The sequence below is a fragment of the Rhinoraja longicauda genome, chromosome 7 (assembly GCF_053455715.1).
Source record: "Rhinoraja longicauda isolate Sanriku21f chromosome 7, sRhiLon1.1, whole genome shotgun sequence".
Lineage (NCBI taxonomy): Eukaryota > Metazoa > Chordata > Chondrichthyes > Rajiformes > Arhynchobatidae > Rhinoraja > Rhinoraja longicauda.
The window spans coordinates 27720425-27743305 of NC_135959.1; the positions used below are offsets into that span (position 1 = coordinate 27720425).

The following is a 22881-nucleotide window of genomic DNA, read 5'->3' on the forward strand; positions in this document are numbered from 1 at the left end:
CCTGTTAAATCAATCCGCAGATGACGAGTCTTTTGTAGGTTAATTCCTTAATTTAAAGGATACAATCTCAACCTGATTTAAACTGATACTCCACAACATTGTGCAACTCGATGCCCTTGTGCACAACCCCTTTCAAAGCTGTGTAGAGTGTCTAAGAATAATGCGCCAAGACTGTGAATCCCTCTACATTGTTAGCACTAACACGGTGTCCCAACAGAGACACTGCTTTACTTTAAATCGTCCCACCCTGTTTGATGATGCAGAACCACTGATAAGAAACGGAAAGCATAGCTTGTTTTGGGGTGGGGTGAAGGGAAGGGATGGTGTCAGGTGTTTTTATTTTTTTTGAAATAGACTGACATTGTGATTTAAAATGAGCAAATTCACCAGGTAGCTTGCTCCAATAACAATCTAAAAATTAGGTGTCACTCAATAAAGTTATTTTACGCTGTTTATCAAAGAAATGATGTATTCAGTACTGCAGTCAAGGTCACCGACTATGGTTAAATGTCTGAGGTCATCATCTTGGACTGGGTATGGTTTTACCAACAGGCTTCGTCACACGCAAGCATTCCAAACGAGTGAGAGGGCTGTCTGAGAAACAAAGGCATGGTTATAACCCAGCAACCTTCCCCCTCTGCAAGTATCTTAATCGCTTCCAATCTCTTGGGCCTTTAAACTCTGACCAGAATGAAAGGAATAAAGTTGCAATTTTTTTAATGCGTTCAACGACCCAGGCACACATTTCACCACTGTACAAAACTATAATTTGTTTCACTTTTTAATGTAAGAATTCTTCCATAGTCTGGCATGATGAGATCACTTATTGTAAGGTATTCCTTGATAAATACGAAGGTGGTAACAGGACAGGGTTCTATGAATGCAGTGGAAACTGAGTTTTTAAACCATTGTCTCGATCACCACCTAAGATTGGCCTGATTTTAAATTACAGAAAAAGACATAATAAAAGAACAATGCAGTAGCACTTCCTACTTGGGTGACTGCAACACAAGCAGGTAGAATGGTTAAGAAGGTTTATGGTATGCTTGCCTTCATTGCTAGGGGCAATGAATATGCGAGTCAGGAAGTCACGACACAGCTCTATAGGGCTTTTGTTTGGTCGCGATTGGAGTATTGCATGCAATTCTGGTTTCTGCATTACAGGAAAGATGTGGCGGATTTGGAGAGGGTGCAGAGGAGGTTTACCAAAATGCTGCCTGATTTGGAGGGTTTCAACTTTAGGGAGAGGTTGGATAGACTTGGAGACTGAGGGGAGGTAATAGAAGTATTTAAAATAATGAGAGGCATAGATAAAGCCGAAAGTCTGAAGTTTTTACCCAGGTGGAAATGTCCAAGACCAGAGGGCATAGCTATAAGTTGCGAGGGGAAAAGTTTAATGGAGAGGTGCGGGTAAGTTTTTTAGATAGAAAGCAGTCATGTCCTAGAACGCACTTCTAGGCAAGATAGACAATAGGTGCAGGAGGAGGCCATTCAGCCCTTCGAGCCAGCACCGCCATTCAATGTGATCATGGCTGATCATTCTCAATCTGTACCCCGTTCCTGCCTTCTCCCCATACCCCCTGACTCCGCTATCCTTAAGAGCTCTATCTATCTCTCTCTTGAATGCATTCAGAGAATTGGCCTCCACTGCCTTCTGAGGCAGAGAATTCCACAGATTCACAACTCTCTGACTGAAAAAGTTTTTCCTCATCTCAGTTCTAAATGGCCTACCCCTTATTCTTAAACTGTGGCCCCTTGTTCTGGACTCTCCCAACATTGGGAACATGTTTCCTGCCTCTAACGTGTCCAACCCCTTAATAATCTTATACGTTTCGATAAGATCTCCTCTCATCCTTCTAAATTCCAGTGTATACAAGCCTAGTCGCTCCAGTCTTTCAACATATGATAGTCCCTCCATTTCGGGAATTAACCTAGTAAACCTACGCTGCACGCCCTCAATAGCAAGAATATCCTTCCTCAAATTTGGAGACCAAAACTGCACACAGTACTCCAGGTGCGGTCTCACTAGGGCCCTGTACAACTGCAGAAGGACCTCTTTGCTCCTATACTCAACTACTCTTGTTATGAAGGCCAACATTCCATTGGCTTTCTTCACTGCCTGCTGTACCTGCATGCTAACTTTAAGTGACTGATGAACAAGGACACCCAGATCTCTTTGTACTTCCCATTTCCTAACTTGACACCATTCAGATAATAATCTGCCTGCCTGCTCTTACCACCAAAGTGAATAACCTCACATTTATCCACAATAAACTGGATATGCCATGCATCTGCCCACTCATCAATGGGTTTCTGAGAAAACTGATGAAGACAAGGGTACTTATTCAGGCTGGATGATATAGTCTTAGAAATGTTCCAGTCCGCTGATCAAAGCAGTCTTGAAGTAGACCCTCAGACTCTTTAGACCACATCTATTATTCCTTTTGTTATAGAGTCATAGAGTGAAACAGTGTGAAAAAAGGCCCTTCGGCCCAACTTGCCCACACCCGGCCAACATGTCCCAGCTACACTCGTCCCACCTGTCTGCATTTGGTCCATATCCCTCCAAACCTGTCCTATCCATGTACCTGTCTAACTGTTTCTTAAACAGTGCCTCTGTTAGTGCCTCGTGCTTCAATCTCTGTCTGTAAACCCGCAGGAGAAGCATTGACAGATGATCAGAATGGTCAAAATCAGGGCATAGGATGAAGCAATGGGTGTACTTGATTGTACTCAACTGCAGCAGTGCTCTAGAAATGAACATCCCACATGGGCAGGAGACATGCTGATGGTATTCGGGAGCTGTCATCCTGAAATTTGTGTGATTAAAATCATTGGCAGTAATGAGTAGCACATCAAGGTTTGCTGACTAAAGAGAGATGACGATTGGGTATAATTCATCCAGTACCATCGTGGTATTGTCTTGATTTGGTGTATAAACTGTTGACGTTAGATGTTAGGGATAAATTCCCTTAGGAGAAAAAAGTAAGGCATTTTACGATCGGGTGCTTCAGATCAGGGCCGCAGAATAAAGCTAAGGCCATTTCCTTGTTTATCCTGTGCTCCGTTGAAAAATATGGCATTTGATGTGAGAATCTTTCCACATCACTTCCACATTATTGGAAAAATGTACCGAGAACGTGTGAATTTACCATTTTTTTGAGAATGTGCCTTGAATGTACCTGGGCTGTTGGCTTTAGGATGGTCTGCCTTTGGTTGCACCAGTTGGATCTTGAATCCTACACATTTACTTCCGATCTCTTTTGAAGATAGTCCTTTTCCATTTTGACTGCACCTTGATTCTTTTCCATAACAAACGTATACCGAATTTTATGATCATTGTTCCCCAATTGCTTCTCCCACTTACCCCTGAGTATTATGTCCAGTACTGCTTCCTTCTTGCTTGAGCTGGTGGGAAGTGAACAATGAATCTAGACAGTTTTTGCTCCTCGCTCTGCCTGTACCCCTCTTTGCATTTTACGCTGCTGTTTTTCTAGACCTTGCAAGGTTAAGCAATCGTTCATTACCATTGCGGTAAGATTTTTGTACCCTGTTCCAATTTCATTAGCAATTAGTTGTTCTTTCTCCTTCACATTGTCTGGGGTTCTTTTGACAATGTTCGGAAGACAGGTTTAGGCAGGGCTGCGATGTTGAATAACACGCTGTCAAGTATCACTCTTGATTAACATATTGACGCAATGTACCATTGAAAATTTGGCATCCGTGGACTCTCGCCCCAAGCCAGACGTGGGTGGAGACAGCAGAAAAATAAATGTTTGACTTGTTTCTCATAATAGGAGAAGAGGAAAGTATGCATTAGGATGACACACCCAACAGAAAACTCACGTTATCTGACACAATGGCATTTTCAATCCTGTGTAGTTGCACTCCTTCTTTAGGACTGCAGTCTTGTTGTCCCTGTACCTTTCTGTTTGACTGATCCTGATGGCTTGTTTTGTGTTGATTCTATTGAAGATTGCCAATGACTTCTAATTCAAACAGAGGTTTCAAGTCTTCTTTGTTGTGACACACTTTGCAGGGTTTTTCTTTTATTGTACTGCACTGCATAACATCTCTCCACTCCCCAAACAGAACCAGGATCAAACTGGGATGCAAGGTAAAGTTAGAAGCAGGTAGCACAATTATGAGATGGCACTGCGGCAGGTAGTGTTGGGCTGCCGTTCTGGTGATTTTTAGTTTAGTTTAGAGTACACTGTGGAAGCAAGCCCTTCCGCCCACCGAGTCAGCACCGACCAGCGATCCCCGCACACTAATACTATCCTACAAATTACAATTATACCAAGCCAATTAATCTACAAATTTGTACATTTTTGAAGTGCGGGAAGTAACCGGAGAAAACCCATGAAAGGTCATGGGAAGAAAGTACAAACTCCATACAGACTAGTAGCTGCAGTGAAGATCGAACCCGGGTCTCTTGGCGCTGTAAGGCAACAACTCTACTGCTATGCCACTGTGCCACCCTGGTGATTTGGGTTTAATGCTGACATCGGGTACTGTTTGCAAATTTTCCCTGTGAATGTGTGTGATTCTTCTCGCGTCCCACAGATGTGTGGATTGATTGGCTCCTGCAAGTTGTGCTTATTGTAGGTGGCTGGTGGGAGAATCAGAGATACGCATGAGAGATTGGTTTACAATGAAATAAGTGAAGGAGCATGATTTCCCCAGCATGTTCTTGATGTACCTAGTGACCTCCTATATCTTAAGGTGTTTATTTCACAAAATGCTGGAGTAACTCAGCAGGTCAGGCAGCATCTCAGGAGAGAAGGAATGGGTTATTTATATCTTAAGGATATGTAAATAAATAAATTAATCAGAAGATGACTTTATAAATTTCTACTCCACTTTTCTTCTTGCTGAAGTGATAACCCCAGAGGTTGTCTATCTCTCAGTTAGACATAAAAGGTTCCATGGCACCATATTGAAGGGCAGGTACAGTATGTAGTCCTCGACCATTGCCACCAATCTAAACTGTCAGTTCCTTATGCCGTGACCATTTGCTGGATCTTGCTCTGTGCAGGTTGGTTGATACATTTCCTGTCATGCAGTTTTCAGCATTATAAAATGGCCGCCGTTCTTCTGCAAGAAATGCATCAACCCATCTGCATTGAGCAGGATCCAGTAAGCAGCAGTGGGATAATGAACTACCGTGCTGGTTTAGTAAACAAAATGTGTAGAAAGGATCTGAAGAAAGGTCCCGATCTAAAACGTCACCCATCCTTTTTCTCCAGACATGTTGAATTACTTGGGGGTGTTTCAAATGGGATAGACAAGGATGGAGTTAAAGGGAAAGAGAGTATAGGAAAAATTAAGAAAGACCCCAGAATTAACGGGACAGAAAGCTCACGAAGGAATAGGAGAAAATGGCCAAGTGTAATAGGAATCAATGTGAAAGGTGAGATGAGCAAAGGATTAAAAGTACTATATATGAATGGATGAAACATAAGAAGTAAAGTGGATGAGCTTGAGGCTCAGTTAGAGATTGTTAGGTATGACATTGTGGGGATTACAGAGACGTGGCTGCAGAAGGATCAGGACTGGGAACTAAATACTCAGGGTTATACGTCCTATAGAAAGGACAGGCAGGTGGGCAGAGGAGGTGGGGTAGCTCTGTTGGTGAGGGATGAAATTCAGTCCCTTGCAAGGGGTGACATTGGGACTGACGATGTAGAGTCACTGTGGATAGAGTTGAGGAATTGTAAAGGTAAAAAGACACTAATGGAAGTTATCTGCAGACCCCCAAACAGTAGCCTGGATATAGGGTGCAAGTTACAGCAGAAGTTAAAATTGGCATGTAACAAAGGTAATGCCACTGTAGTTATGGGGGATTTCAATATGCAGGTAGACTGGGAAAATCAGGTTGGTTCTGAAGCCCAAGAAAGGGTGCTTGTAGAGTGCCTCCGAGATGGATTCCTAAAGCAGCTTGTACTGGAGCCTACCAGAGAGAAGGCAATTCTGGATTTAGTGTTGTCCAATGAACCAGATTTAATGGGAACTCAAGGTAAAGGAACTGCTTGGAGGTAGTGACCATAATATGATTAGTTTTAATCTGCAATTTGAGAGGGAGAAGGTTAAACCAGGAATGTCAGTGTTGCAGTTGAACAAAGGGAACTATGAAGGAATGAGAGAGGAGCTGGCCAAGGTCAAATGGAAAAGGATCCTAGCAGGAATGACGGTGGAATAGCAATGGCAGGAATTTCTTGGCATAATCCAGAAGATGCAGGATCATTTCAGTCCAAAGAGGAAGAAAGATTCTCAGGGGAGCACGAGGCAACCGTGGCTGACAAGGGAAGTTAGAGATGGAATAAAACTAAAAGAAAAGATGTATAAGATAGCATAGAGTAGCGAAAAGCCAGAGGATTGGGCAACCTTCAAAAGACAACAGGAAGTAGCAAAAAGGGCAATACGGGCTGAAATGATGAGGTGCGAAGCGAAGCTGGCCAAGAATATAAAGGAGGACAGTAAAAGCTTCTTTAGATATGTTAAGAGAAAAAGATTAGTAAAGACAAATGTGGGTCCCTTGAAGGCAGAAACGGGTGAAATGATTATGGGTAACAAGGAAATGGCAGAAGAGTTGAACAGGTACTTCGGATCTGTCTTCACTAAGGAAGACACAAACAATCTCCCAGATGTACTAAAGGACAGAGGGTCTAGGGAGACAGAGGAACTGAAAGAAATTTGCATTATGTGAGAAATAGTATTGGGTAGACTGATGGGACTGAAGGCTGATAAATCCCCAGGGCCTGATGGTCTGCATCCCAGGGTACTCAAGGAGGTGGCTCTGGAAATCGTGGACGCATTGGTGATAATTTTCCAATGTTCAATAGATTCAGGATCAGTTCCTGTGGATTGGAGGGTAGCTAATGTTACCCCACTTTTCAAGAAAGAAGCGAGAGAGAAAATGTGGAATTATAGACCAGTTAGCCTGACAATGGTGGTGGGGAAGATGCTGTAGTCAATTCTTAAAGAGGTAATAACGGCGCATTTGGATAGCAGTAAAAGGATTGATACAAGTCAGCATGGATTTATGAAGGGGAAATCCAGCTTGACTAATCTAGAATTTTTTGATGTGACAAGTAAAATGGATGAAGGAGTGTAAAATGGATGAAGGATGTCGTGTATCTAGACTTTCAGAAAGCCTTTGATAAAGTCCCACACGGGAGGTTGGTGAGCAAAATTAGAGCACATGGTAGTGGGGGTAGGGTATTGACATGGATAGAGAATTGGTTGGAAGACAAGAAGCAAAGAGTAGGAATAAACGGGTCCTTTTCAGAATGGCAGGCAGTGGCGTTGAGTGCCACAAGGCTCGGTGGTGGGACTGCAACTATCTACAATATATGTTAACGATTTGAATGATGGAATTAAAAGTAACACTAGCAAGTTTGCAGGTGACACAAAGCTGGGTGGCAGTGTGAACTGCGAAGAGGATGTTAGGAGGTTGCAGGGTGACTTGGACAGGTTGAGTGAGTGGGCAGATGCATGGCAGATGCAGTATAATGTAGATAAATGTGAGGTTATCCACTTTGGCAGCAAAAACAAGGAGGCAGGTTATTGTCTCAATGGTGTCAGATTAGATAATGGGGAAGTGCAACGAGACCTTGGTGTCCTTGTACACCAGTCACTGAAAGTAAGCTTGCAGGTACAGCAGGCAGGAAGAAAGCTAATGTCATGTTAGCTTTAATAACAAGAGGATTAAAGTACAGGAGCAAAGAAGTACCTTCTGCAGTTGTATAGGGCCCTGGTGAGACCACATCTGGAGTATTGTGTGCAGTTTTGGTCTCCTAATTTGAGGAAGGACGTCCTTGTTATTGAGGCAGTACAGCGTAGGTTCACGAAGTCAATCCCTGGGATGGAGGGACTGTCATATGCGGAAAGACTGGGCTTGTATTCACTGGAGTTTAGAAGGATGAGAGGGGCTCTTATAGAGACGTATAAAATTATAAAAGGACTGGACAAGCTAGATGCAGGAAAAGTGTTTCCAATGTTGGAGTCCAGAACAGGGGCCACAGTTTAAGAATAAGGGGGAGGCCATTTAAAACTGAGATGAGAAGAATCTTTTTCACCCAGGGAGTTGTGAATTTGTGGAATTCTCTGCCACAGAAGGCAGTGGAGGCCAATTCACTGGATGAATTTAAAAGAGAGTTCGATAGAGCTCTAGGAGCTGGTGGAATCAAGGGATACAGGGAGAAGGCAGGCACGGGTTATTGATTGTGGATGACCAGCCATGATGCAATGAATGGCGGTGCTGGCTCGAAGGGGACAATGAGTGGCGGTGCTGGCTCCTCCTGCACCTATTTTCTATGTTTCTATGTTACTCCAGCACTTTATGTCTCTGCTGGCTTAGTAATATTGGTGATGACATGATGGTAGTGATTGCTATTGGAGTCTCTGGACTCCAGGCACTCTGTTTCGAACCTCTAGTTGTGTGGAGTTTGCACAATGTGATTCCTGTAACTTCTCTGTTTTTCTCTCATGTTTCAAGAATGTGCTTTTGACTACTAAATTGACCTTACTGCTGATATGTTGGTAATGGAATTTTGAAAATAACAGACAACAAGGAAATAGGGGACTTGGATTAATGGAATTACTCTTAGAGTTGGGATAGACTCAGTAGGCTGAATGGTCTCCCGTGTTTTGTGCAAATATAAATATTCTTCAGAATTACCTTGAAAATCAGAGGAATTATATGTGCAAGGAGGTCTTTATATCAGTACTTCTACAGTTAATGCAAATGCCTTCTGCTTGATAACGGATCTAATTTCAACTTGTGGTTGTTTGTGTTCATTAATCCGTTCTTGATGCCCTCTAGAAAGTGGTGTGTCTTCTGCTGGTCTGTTGTATTGCTTGTTGAGAAGGTGCTTCTGAAGGTGCTATTAGTTTGGACATTCCAGGATCTGTAAATATTTTCAAGAAATATGATCCTGAAAACCAACAGACCACAGTCCCTCTCTTCCCCTCCCCCTTCCCAGATCTCCCTCTATCTTCCTGTCTCCACCTATATCCTTCCTTTATCCCGCCCCCTGACATCAGTCTGAAGAAGGGTCTTGACCCGAAACGTCACCCATTCCTTCTCTCCTGAGATGCTGCCTGACCTGCTGAGGTACTCCAGCATTTTGTGAATAAACACCTTCGATTTGTACCAGCATCTGCAGTTATTTTCTTATACTTACAGAACTGAATGGGGTTGTTTACTCCTTGAATATTACATCGACAGTCAACAATTGTGGGGTCTGAGTTAAAGTGTCCCTTAATTTGCCACAAGGTTCCTGAAGACTTTGTCATTTTCATATATTACCATAAATCCCAAGCAAAACCGAGAGAGGTCAAAGCATGTTAAAAATGGCTGCTAGTGATTTTAGACATAACAGAGTGCGATTTGAAGCTGATGGTGTTACCCTGGTGCCTTCTTGCTTACACTGTAGGGAGGTGCCTTTTGAAATATCCTTTGTGTGTTACTGCAGTATATCCAGTCGACATCGTCTATTACATTATGCGGTAGAGGTTAGCATCGAGACCAATGCACAAATCAAGCACAGTGATCAATGGGCTGCTGTTGAACTGCTTGGGTTTTGCCATTGCCACAATATGATATAGATTAAATATATGACATAGTAATACACACTGTCAATATAGCAAAATATTCTTTGACCATTGCACTGTGAATCTTTTAGGGTTAAAGAGGATATGATGGTCAGGAGGCATAATGTCATTTAGTCTTATTTAATTCTGGTTACAGGGTGGCACAGTGACGTAGCGGCAGGGCTGCTGCCTTACGGAGCCACAGAACAGGGTTTGATCCTGACTATGGGTGCCGTCTGCATGAAGTTTGTACATGTGGGTTTTCTCCGGGTGCTCTGGTTTTCTTCCACACTCCAAAGACGTACAGATTGTAGCTTAAATGGCTTTGGTAAAATTGTAAATTGTCCCGAGTGTGTGGGATAGTGCAAGTGCACGGGGTGATTGCTGGTCGGCACGGACTTGGTGGACCGAAGGGCCTGTTTCCACGCTGTATCTCTAAAGTCTTGTCGCAAGTTGCAACCAAGATATTCATGGCCAGGATCATCAAGTTTTCCTGCTGGTAAAACTGCAATGACTGTATTGTGGGGACATTGTGCTTCATGGGTGGTAGCTGGGTCAAAGGTCACAGAAACTGCAGCCCTGTCCCTGGGCTGCCCTCTTGACAACTCTGACGACCAAAGACCTTCATACTGTTTCTTTGTGTCTCTGATAATCAGAGACATTAGGAAATTAGGGAAAAAGCAATATAATTTAAATGATTAAGCGTTACTTATTTAAAAATGATTTTAAATAACCCTGACTTGTGTTGTGTAATTAAAAGAATTAAAAACCATTAAAAGAAAGTTTTAAAATAGGAAGGAGAGCAACTTATCGCTCCCTAAGCAGAACCCCTATTTGTTATCTGTACTAATGCAGTAATAAGTTCAGTTTAGTTTATTGTCATGTGTACCGAGGTACAGTGAAAAGCTTTTGTTGCATAATAAATGCACATTGAACCAGACTTATGAATTTTGGTTCCACTAACTTCAATGGACTTGAATTTCAGAAGCAGTGTTCATTCAGATCAAATCATGTGTGTTGGTGGATAAAACAAATAACAAATATTTGCCCTGTTGGTCTCTTTGGAGCTTTGTAACTAATAAAATAACTTGTATAACAGCTTTGAGCTGAAGCATGCCAATTTATTTCTTGCATCAATTTACAAATCCCTTTCTCAGCCATTCTTCCCTCTCTCAAATTTGAAAGACTCTTTGGAAATGTTAAAGTTTTCAGATTAGAAATAGGGAATGCCTCATTTGAATCTTTGCAAAGCAGTTCTTTGCAGTGTTTTATTGAGAGAGAAAACTGGTAAAATAATAATCCTAATTTTCTCATCATTAGTTTACCACATATATTAATGATAATGATATACCAATAGGAACCATCTTATCCTGCTTGTGGAAAACAAAGTCTTTGGCACATGGGCAGTATTTACCAAGCAAACAAATGGTTGCTATTGATCTTCTGTCAGATCAAAAATGAAGGTGGACCTGTTTTCAGTCTTTGTTTTGTAGTATCAGTCATGGATCAACAAAAAATCAGTTCAACTCTGTACTTGTCTATTTCAGCATTTGGCTTTTGTTGGGGAACATTTGTAGAAAGGTTGTGCTATGTTGAGTCGATGTGACATGTTGTTCCATATGAATGATGAATAAAGATTTTCAAAGCAAGCCATGACATGCCCAAATGTATTTTGAACAAATAGGTCAAAAGTTTTAATTATAATTCTTTGAAAAATGAAACATTTTAGTAGCTTGTAATTAAGGATTGCATATGATTCTGAAATGGTTATAAATTTCAACCCACTTTGCTTTAAAGAAGTCGCTTGTTTTTGTTTATTGGGCTAGCAAGAGCATGTATTAATTTTGAAATTGAAGGCTACAATAGAAATATTTGCAAAGGAATTGTTTTTGGCATACTTTTCCATTTCAAAGTCTGTACTTTTTCAATTTCAAAGTCCAAATTAGATAGAAAAAAAATGTTCTCGTGTGCTCTGACCTAAAGTGATCAATAAATAGATTTGGGAATCTGTTTAATTTTAACCATTTATTAACCTGACTTTTTTTCTTGCCTTAGTAAGATTTCTTTACCAAATGCTCATAAGCAATGAGCCATCATAACACACCTTGCTTAAGTACATATTTAAATTAAGTGTTTCACTCTGGAAGATGTCGAACTTCACCGCAAAAACCAAGTTTTTTAAATGTACATTTGACACCACGATGACAAGTGGGAGGAAGTGTTAATCTCTACTTTGGAGTCCCTTTGGAGTCACTTGGCAGTTTCTGGGTGGGTGAATACTCACGAAAAGTTTACTCAAATAGACACTTGAAGTCTAGAAGTAATCTGATGTGTCATGAGAGACTAAAACGAGGGTGGAATGTTTATGTAATATAGACGTCAGGAATAGTCGCAGCCCACATGCTCTGCAGTCCTGCTATAACAGGTAATAGACAGTGCCACTCAGTTCTGCAGGTGGCCCACGTCTGCAGGATGTCAGTTTTGTTTCATTAGAAGATTTTTGTCTCTCTTTCTTCACCCCTCCCCTCTCTCCATTGCCTTTATCTCGGCATTGGACTTCAAAGGAAAGGGTATTATACTGAGCAAGCTTCCCTTGTGTTCTGTGCAACTAAGCTGGTAATTCACTTCGTTTTTTCAGGACAATGTAAATGTTTTCCTGAAGGGCTGTCAGAAAATTGGCTTGAAAGAAGCACAGCTGTTTCACCCAGGAGATCTACAGGATTTATCCAGTCGCGTCACTGTCAAGTAAGTGCAGCTTTTGTGTTTAATGAACTCATGACATTGGTAGTCCAGAGCTGGCAACGACTGCTGTATACTTTTAACGTGCATGTGTGTATTTTTCCCTGAAGCTGATGTGTCTTTGTTTTTGCTGGTATTTATACTTTTAACTATATACAGTAGTTCCATTGTGGTAAATGTGAGGGAAGAACACGATTTGGATAGATAAATGGCATAACCAATCTTTTAAAAATGCTTCCGGTAACGTAATAGTGAAGGATTTGAGTGAAATAAATTTCTGCTGTGAGTTATTTTGGCTGCAGCTAGGAATTATTTGAAACTGTCATTGATATCTTCAGTTACAAAAATGTTCTGCTGTCTGCAAAACCTGAATTGAAACCAGTTGAGATTTAGTGGAAAATTATAGATTGGAAGAGGGGAATCAAACTACATGTTCTTTCGGCCTTACAATTATTGATCATTATACAGGACTTTTATGTTTCGTTATAAGTCTCTCCATTTGCGAATGAAAGATTTATTTTTGTAAAAACTTGGCTTTTAGTGGGAAGTTTACATGGTGTTGCAGACCTGGAAAATTAAATAATGGTGCAGTAATCCTCAAGAGCTCAAACTGAACCAACCTGTATGGAATGTTTTTTTTAGTTTGTAATGTGGTGTTGCACATAGTTATTTGGAGAGGTAATCTATGCATGTCAGTGCAAATCTTGATTATAATGACTACCCTTCTTGTATCCAAATATTTGTTGTCTGTGCCATTAAAAGACTCGTCAAGTAATCTTCCTATAATGTGTATTTCTGTAAGGCCATAGACTTCCATTCATATTTGTAACATTTTGCCTTGTTCAGACCAGATCTAAATTGTTTTTTATTTTCATGGTATGTATGAGGCTATTGCTGGGTTTACAAAAAATTATTGGTGTTCTCCCCAGCAAGGCCTTTTTTCAAAATAATAATTGGTAACTAGTGTTGTGAGAGTGAAGAGCTTATGTTGCGTGAGTTACGGTGTTTCTGACTCCTGATGCCCTGATTTTGTATAGTTGACTTTCCCGATTTTGCTTAGACTTGCTGATGAGATCTTTAGAATGACAACAACATGATCTGATCAGAAAAAAAGCACAACAAAGTAAACCTATTGAGTTTTACTTGATTGGAGTGAAAAACATTTTTTGCGGTGGATTTGTTTGGCTGAATCTCAGAACAGCAGGAACCATGTCACTTAATCAAAATCAAAGCTGGCCACAAATTTGATTCTATTATCCAAGCCTTATATTTTTGGAGTTTGTTCAAGTATTGTATCTGTTTGTGAATGGATAGCAATGGTTCTAGAGTCAGAGAATTCAGTGGTGTCTTCGAATGGATATTCTCTTTCAGTTTATATTTTTAATATTACTATCAACACACTCCAATGAGTAATTTAAAAACACACATTGTCAAATTGTAGGATATGGTGTGAAATTTCTATGTTTGGTTGAAATGAGAGCTTAGCAGTAACTTTAAATGTTTTTATGCAATGGTGAATGGAAGAATAGCATAACCAGAATAGATCTTTTAAACACCAGAGCTTGGACATTGATTCTGAACAGCTGAAAGAAAAATAGTTACAATGGAGGTTTGCCCCAATTGGTTCAAAATGATAGTTGGTGGTCAAACTATTTTATTTGCGACTGATATTTTTATGTTGGTCGATCTTTAATTAGAGTGTAATTACAGTTTTAAACATGTTTTCTTTTGTGGTGTGTATAGATTGAAGGGAAAGAGATGCTCGAGGTCCGGCTGTTGATGTGGTGTACTTTATTCCTTCAAATATCTTTTATTTCTCCTTTTTCTTATTTTATTGAAGGCAATATTAGGGTAGCACAGCTGGTAGAACTGCTGCACCACAGTGCCAGTGACGGAGTTCGATCCTGATCTCGGGTGTTGTGTGCGTGGAGTTTGCACGTTCTCTCTGTGACCATGTAGGTTTCCTTCGTGTGCTCCAGTTTCCTCCCACATCCCAAAGGCGTGTGGATTTGCCTCTGTCAATTGCTCCAAATGTGTGGGGAGTGGATGAGCAAGCGGAATAACATAGAAGTAGTGTGAAAGGGTGATCGATGGTTGGCTTGAACTCTATAGGCGAAGGACATGTTTCCATGCTGTATCTCCAAAATGAACTAAATTTGGAAAACTTTGGATGACTGCAGTCTTCGCAATGGTATTCCAGTTTGCTTTTCCCTTCTGATTGAAGGGATTTTCTTAATGCGATGTGCAGGAATAAATATGGATTTGGGACTGTTTTGGAGCAGCTTAAGAGCTGTTGTAAATCAAGTGCATGACAATTAGTATTGATTCTCTGAGATACAGAGTTTGTAACCCAGATCCAGCACAGTGGCTCAGCGGTAGAGTTGCTGCCTTACAGCGCCAGAGACCTGGGTTCGATCCTGACTACAGGTGCTGTCTGTACGTAGTTTGTACCTTCTCCCTGAGACTGTGGATTTTCTCCGGGTGCTCCGGTTTCCTCCCGAGCTCCAAAGAAATAGAGGTTTGCAGGTTAATTGCTTTTGTAAACGTTCCCTTATGTGTTGGATAGTGCTAGTAGATGGGGTGATCGCTGGTGGGCGGGGTCACGATGGGCAGGGGCCTGTTTCCATGCTGTATCTCGAAAGATGAACCTAGAGACTGCATTTTCCTCAGTCGTTGTAGTCATAATCACACAGCACGGAGGCAGGTGCTTTGGCCCACTGTGTCTATACTGACCATCAAATATGTACCTATACTAGAAACAAGGATCTGTAGATGCTGGTTTACAAAAAGAGACACAAAGTGATGGAGAAACTCAGCAGATCTGGCAGTGTCTCTGAAGAACGTGGATAGGTGACGCGATGGGTCCGATGTATTCAAGAGAGGGTTAGATGTAGCTCTTTGGGCTAACAGAATCAAGGGATATGGGGAGAAAGCAGGAACGGGGTACTGATTTTGGATGATCAGCCATGATCACATTGAATGGTGGTGCTGGCTCGAAGGGCCAAATGGCCTACTCCTGCACACATTTTCTACGTTTCTATGGCCCTTCTTCAAACTCTGGGATAAACTAATTCCATTTTCCTGTATCTGGTCCAAATCATCTTGAATTATTATTCCCTAAATGTAGCTATTTATTTTGGATGTATCTGACACTTGAGTATCATTCTACGATATCACCTGATGACAGATCTGGTGGTAGGAAAACCACAACGTTTGGAAATAAACATCTAATGTGCAAATGTTCAAGGATGAAAAATGTGGGAGAAGATTTGGGTAGATAAGATTTGGCCAATTAACCTGCAGGATGGAAACACGCCCAACGGCCCACTGAGTTCACTCCAACAATTGATCACTCTTTCACACTAGTTCTGTGATATAACCACTTTCTCATCCACTCCCAGCACATTTGGGACAAATTACAGAGGCCAATTAACTTGTAAAACCACACCTTTTTGGGATGTGGGAGAAAACTGGAGCACCCCGAGGAAACCCACAAGGTCACAGGGAGAACGTACAAACTCCACACAGACAGCACTCGTAGTCAGGATTAAACCCAGGTCTCTGGCACTGTGAGGCAGCAGCTCCACCAGGCGTGCCACTATGCGGCCACAAACAATCTTTTAAAATGCCCTTTGAAAAGCAACAGTGAGGGATTTGAGTGAAATAAAATTTCTGCTGTGGTTTTTTTGGCTGAAGCTCAGAATTATTTAAAACTGCCATTGATATCTACAGTCATGAAACTCTTCTGTTGTCTGGGACACCCAAATTGAAACCAGTTTTGAATTAGTGGAAAATTACAGGTGGAAGGAGGGGATAAAGTTGTCATAATTTTCCGAAGATAATATTTTTTTACAGCTCAGTTTCTATGATCATAAAAACATTGATATCTTGTCCTTACCCAAATTGAGCTCGAGGATTGTCATGCAAATTGCACAAGGTGACAGCTTATTTCTCCCACATGCAAGTTATGATGTAGCAAGTGAAATTGCAGGTGTTTTTTACAAGTTGCACGACATCTTGTTTCAACCACAAGTGAATGCAATTGAACAGGTTTGACCAGCAGTATGCATTACAATGGAAAGTGAGACCATTTACCCTTTTCTCTTAACTGCTTGATATTTTTCTCGTATTGTTTGGGTCCAAAGGGGTAGCTTTGCTTTTATCTGCAGCTTTATTACACCGGTCTTGCCAAGTCAAACGGTGTACAATTTATATTTAAAGTAGCAGTAAAGAGGGAGTATAAACAACAGACTCTCTCACCTGCAGACTCTCTCACCAAATCTCCTGCTCTAATCTATGGGCACCATTGACTGGAAACGCAACACTAGCCACATGATATGACTAATATCTGACCTCTTATTGTTGCTTTCTGTGACTGGGAACTACTCTCCTGATTTCCCAGACACTCCTCCATCATTAGGCCACGTTGGAAGTGTAAAGAAATAACATCCACATGTCTAAATGAACGTAACTCTGTTTACACTCTGAGCCATGCAGTTGGAAAGACCGCATTTGGCATACTGTGTACAATTCTAGCCAACCAGCTGCAGTTATTTTCTTAAGCTATCGGAAGGATGTCAGTAACTTGAAAAGATGGAGAGGAGATTCACCAGGATGTTACATGGGCTTGCTGTAAAATTATAGAAAGGATTTGGATAGTCTGAAACTTTTTCCCTGGAGTTCAGGAGGCCGAGGATTGACCTTACTGAGATATACAAGATCACGAGGAACATGGATAATGTGAATGGTCATTTTTTTTCCCCAGGGTAAAGGATTGTAAAACTAGAGGGCATAAGTGAAAGGTGAGAGGAGATATATTTAAGAGACCTCAGGGGTAACATTTTCACGCAGGGGGTAACCTGTATCTGGAATGAGCTGTCAGAGGATGCAATAGAAGTGGATACAATTATGACTTTTATAAGACGAGGAAAAACTTTTTCAGTCAGAGAGTTGTGAATCTGTGGAATTCTCTGCCTCAGAAGGCAGTGGAGGCCAATTCTCTGAAAGCATTCAAGAGAGAGCTAGATAGAGCTCTTAAGGATAGCGGAGTCGGGGGGGTATGGGGAGAAGGCAGGAACGGGGTACTGATTGAGAATGATCAGCCATGTTCACATTGAATGGCGGTGCTGGCTCGAAGGGCCGAATGGCTTCCTCCTGCACCTATTGTCTATTTGTAGGTATACAGATAGGATAAGTTTAGTGGACTATGGGCCAAATGCAGGCAAATAGAACGAGCCCAATATGCCAACTTGGTTGGCATGGACCAGGTGAGCTGATTCTGAGCTGTACTGCTCTGACTCTGATTGGCATCCTCAGCCCGTCCCAACTTTCATTATCTCCAGTACTGGGCAATGCAAACCATTTGGAAAATGCACCACAGCAAGATGCCAGGGCTACCTCAACAATACCTCTCAAACCTATTATCTCTGCTATCACTGGTATGAATATTGAATTATCTGATTGTTAGTAACTAACCAACAAACCCCCTCTCCCTGTGCCCCATCTGAATGTGAACCCATTTCTCCCACAATCTCTCCTGAAGCAAATCAGCCTGAAGAAGGGTCTCAACCCAAAACGTCACCCATTCTATCCCGAGATGCTGCCTGTCCTGCTAATTTACTCCAACATTTTATGCCTATCTGTCTATATCAAAGGTTGAGATATGCGAGGTCTTTCATTGCACTTTGAAGGCATTGTTCCACATCAAATAGTGACATGCTTTTTCACGTAACTGTGATTAAAAGGCACAACAATTAATGCTGGGGTTGAGCTAATTGCAGACACTCTTTTTACTGACCAGAGCCATTTAGAATGCGCATCAGAATTTTCTTTAGCCCAACACAAAAGCAGAACATCACAGATTATTTTCAGATTTCTACAATCAGGAAATGCTCAGCAAGTCAGTCTGCAAACCAATAATGTCTCAGGCCAATATCCCTTTTATCAGAAGCTTTTAGAGAGTGGTCACCGATCTGAAAAGTTAACTGTTTCTCCCTCCACAGAAGCTGCCTAACTTGAGTATTTCCAGCACTCACTGTTTTATTTTGCCATTCACTTTAATAGATTGAAAATCATGAGAGTACATGATCATGAGAGTACATGAGATGACCAAGGAAAGGTAGAGCCCAAAACAGTCCATAGATGGCTGTGGAAGAGGTGATAATGCAGGCATATATGGATGTGCACAGTGGAACTAGCAGGATGACCGGGAGAGGGGCAGAGAGAGAGGGAATGCAGGGGTTACTTGAAATGAAAAACTGACCTTTCTGACATGGGCTTCCTTCACTGTCAGAGTGAGGCCACACACAAATTGGAGGAACAGCACCCCATATTTCGCTTGGGCAGCTTACAACCCAGCCATATGAAACGTGATTTCTCTTGTTTCAAGTAAACCCTGCATTGCGGCTCCATCTTTCCTTGGTCATCTGTGTCGGCTCTGATTTGTTCTGAACCATTTTATTCCTTTAGTTTCTCTCTCTCCTGACTCTCAGTCTGAAGGGTCTCCACCCAAAATGTAACCTATTCTTTTTCTCTAGAGTTGCTGCCTAACCTGCTGAGTTACTCCACCATTTTGTGTCTATAGAGTCACAGAGTGATAAAGTGTAGAAACAGGTCCTTCGGCCCAACTCGCCCACACCGGCCAACAATGTCCCAGCTACATTAGTCCCACTTTCCTGCGCTTGGTCCATATCCCTCCAAACCTATCCTATCCATATACCTGTCTAACTGTTTCTTAAACGATGGGATAGTCCCAGCCTCAACTACCTCCTCTGGCAGCTTGTTCCATACACCAACCACCCTCTGTGTGAAAAAGTTACCTCTCGGATTCCTATTAAATCTTTTCCCCTTCACCTTAAACTCTGGTCCTAGATTCCCATACTCTGGGTAAAAGACTCTGTGCATCTACCCAATCTATTCCTCTCATGATGTTGTTTACCTCTATAGGATCACCCCTCATCCTTCTGTGCTCCATGGAATAGAGACCCAGTCTACTCAACCTCTCCCTATATAGCTCACACCCTCTAGACCTGACAACATCCTCATAAATCTTCTCTGAACCCTTTCATGCATGACAATATCTTTCCTATAACATGGTGCCCAGAACTCAACACAATATTCTAAATGCGGTCTCACCAACGTCTTATATAACTGCAACATGACGTCCCGACTTCTAATGATGAAGGCCAAAGTGCCAAAAGCCTTTTTGACCATCTTATCTACCTGCAACTCGACCTTCAAGAAACCCTGCACCTGTACTCCTAGATCCCTCTGCTCTACAACACTACCCAGAGACCTACCATTTACTGTGTACGTCCTGCCCTTGTTCGACGTCCCAAAATGCAACACCTCACACTTCTCTGTATTAAATTCCATCAACCATTCCTCTGCCCACCTGGTCAATCGATCCAGATCCTGCTGCAATCATTCACAACCATCTTCACCATCTGCAAAACCACTAACTTTTTTATCATCAGCAAACTTGCTAATCTTGCCCTGTATGTTCTCATCCAAATCATTGATGTAGGTGACAAGCAGTAATAGGCCCAGCACCGAACCCTGAGGCACACCACTAGTCACAGGCATGCAGTCTGAGAAGCAACGTTCCACCATTACCCTCTGCTTCCTTCCATGGAGCCAAGTTGCTGTCAATTCAACTATCTCTCCTTGGATCCCATGCGATCTAACCTCCTTGCACTAAAATATGTGCAGTTTAAACCAGCCCTCCTTCCTCGTCTATCTTTATAGTTTCATTCTGATTTGACAACACACACTTTTATGTCTCGTATGACTTATACCCCTTATCTCCCTTAAATTCATGTGAAAAGTGTGGCATATTGATTCATTTGCAAAATTGTGGAAAAACAGCCTTGCGTTCATTTTGCTGCAATTAACGAGAATGTCATGCGTATTCCAGATGGCTAATCAGTCAATCACAGGGTGGAGTAACCAAATGCCATTGTCTATTAGACTGATTCAATGTGACAGGTATTAGAATAGCCTCTCCCTATTTCTCAACACTTCATGCCATTGAGGCTTACTCGTTCAGTTTTATTTGCGAGTATTGTGTTCAGTTCTTGACACCGTGTTATAGGAAGGATGTTGTCAAGCTGGAAAGGGCACAGAGAAAATTTATGAAGATGTTGCCAGGACTAGAGCATCTGAGCTATAGGCAGAGGTTCAGTAGGGTGGGACTGTATTCCTTGGAGTGCAAGAGAATGAGGGGTGATCTTATAGAGGTGTACAAAATCATGAGAGGAATTGATCGGGTAGATGCACAGAGTCTTTTGCCCAGAGTAGTGGAATCGAGGACCAGAGGACATAGGTTTAAGGTGAAGGGGAAAAGATTTAATAGAAATCTGAGGGGTAACATTTTCACACAAAGGGAGGTGGATGTATGGAACAAGCTGCCGGAGGAGGTAGTTGAGGCAGGGACTATCCCAACATTTACAAAGCAGTTAAGACAGGCACACGGATAGGGCCGGTTTGGAGGGATGTGCATCAAATGCGGCAGATGGAACTAGTGTAACTGGGACATGTTGACCGGAACGGGCAAGTTGGGCTGAAGGGCCTGTTTCCACACTGTATCACTGTGTGACACTAAATGTGGACTAACTTGAGAAACGTAATTGATGAAATAAGATGAATGGTCTGCTTTTATGATTGGTACTTAATTCATTTTGTTGTGTAAATGGGTCAAATTTATGAGCACAGGACCTAGAAAATTTGCTCCATGCTGTTTATTTGAGCATTTAAGTCAATCTGAATGTGCTTGATAAAGTTCCAGAGTGAGAATCTTAATTGCAAGGTGTTGGTGCCTTTCCTTGTGTCAATTGTTGGTGCCTTTCCTTGCTACATGCTACACTGAAACTAACTTGGTTTCAGCCAAGCCTTCTGTATTGATGTGATGCAAGTTCTTACACATCCTGCAATGTGACCCAGCAGGTGTGATGTTTGTAGCCAGATCTTAAAGGGACGCACCACAATACACACAGTACTCTTCCACCTGAGTGAACGGACGATGCAGATGTGGTGTGGGAGGTGTGCTCCTGGAGGGTTAGGGTATCCTGGACCTACCAGGAAATGTTGCTCATCGGAGGCATGTGCTTTGCACATGAGGTCACAGGCACACCTAAGTTCTCCAGACAGGTATTTCTGTCAGGGCAGTCCCAGGGAGGTGCCTCTGAAATCCATGAGTGCCTGGACATGAAAAAAACATAATGCAGACAAAACTTGTTCGGGCAGAAGGAAAAGGAGGCACAGTTTTATAGTTGGGGTGCTATAACGTTAGCAGTCATCAGCAAGCTGATGTGATACAGAGCATGAGTGGTAGTGCGGAATGGTATTGAAGCTAGGAAGTTGAAAATGATTTTGACCCACACATGCAAGCAACATAATCACAGAGCTCTGTGAGGTTGCTTTGGTGGTTTTGGGGTGTCACAGAGTACGACAAATAATGCATTTTGAGTTTTGGCCCTTTAAATGGCACTGTTTCAGGGAAAGTAGGTTATAAGCCAGAGATGTTCTGAAGTAAATAAGCACTGTCACCTTTTCTGCCAGTGATACTGAAAATCTCACTGCAGGTGATTTTTTTCACAAGTGTTGATGTTATTTGGGAAGATTTACATTAGAAGAAAATAGCGAGGAGTATTAATGTTCCATGGAAAAATGAGGAGAAACCTTTCCTGCTTCACACTCTAACGTGTGCATAAAATTGCTCAGTTCTGGGACAACATGACATTTCAAATGAGCAATATCTGCTTAGTTTCACTGTTTCACTTGTTAGTCTCACTCATTATCTCTCACCTTCTCCACAGACAATAATGGACCATTGGCAGTTTGACCTTTCTTTTATCATCATTGCTGGCTTTGCAATCTTTTTGAATACCATTCATTCATTTATTCTTCGTACCTCTTTATATCTCTAGTTTCCCTCTCCCCTGACTCTCAGTCTGAAGAAAGGTCTCGCCCCGAAAGATCACTTATTCCTTTTCTCCAGAGATGCTACCTGACCCGCTGAGTTACTCCAGCATTTTGTGTGTATCTTCGGTGTAAACCAGCATATGCAGTTTCTTCCTACACAGCAATATCTTTTGTTTGGTGTTGTCCAAATATATTTCTAAATCCCGGAATCTTTTTTGAAAAAGCAGTATTTGATATATTCAGAGCGATATTCTGGAGTGTTAACTTGGCTTGAGTACATATCTGATGACAGATTTTTTTGCCATTTCTCCTTAAGCAGTTGTGATTTCACGGGTCAGCGGTGGTTTTCTGAATGATCTATGTGCTACTAACATCATGCTCAAAGGTTGGGTGAGCTAATGGTCTGATTGCCAAACATAATGTTTCTTTATACCAAAGGGGCGTAGGATGCACTTGTGCAAGGATAAGCGGGAGAAGAATCATTCATAGCTTGATGTGCTGAGTGGGCTCTTCCTTGCTCTGGTCTATTCCTTAATTGCTGTTTGCATCATGTGCTACCTCTGCCAGTGAATGGAGTAACTACAACCAATCTGACAAAGTCCCAGAGGAGTATTTAACTCCCAA

General features: G+C 41.8%; 1 protein-coding gene across 2 annotated transcripts in view; it reads left to right on the top strand.

Moving 5' to 3' along the window:
- LOC144595159 (LIM domain only protein 7-like) overlaps positions 1–22881 on the top strand; it is a 210896-nt gene that overhangs the window by 82459 nt on the left and 105556 nt on the right. For both annotated transcript variants that reach the window (XM_078402296.1, XM_078402297.1), the window contains exon 4: positions 12236–12342. In XM_078402296.1, coding sequence (XP_078258422.1) covers positions 12236–12342 — 107 coding nt within the window. The remainder of the gene's footprint in view (positions 1–12235; positions 12343–22881) is intronic.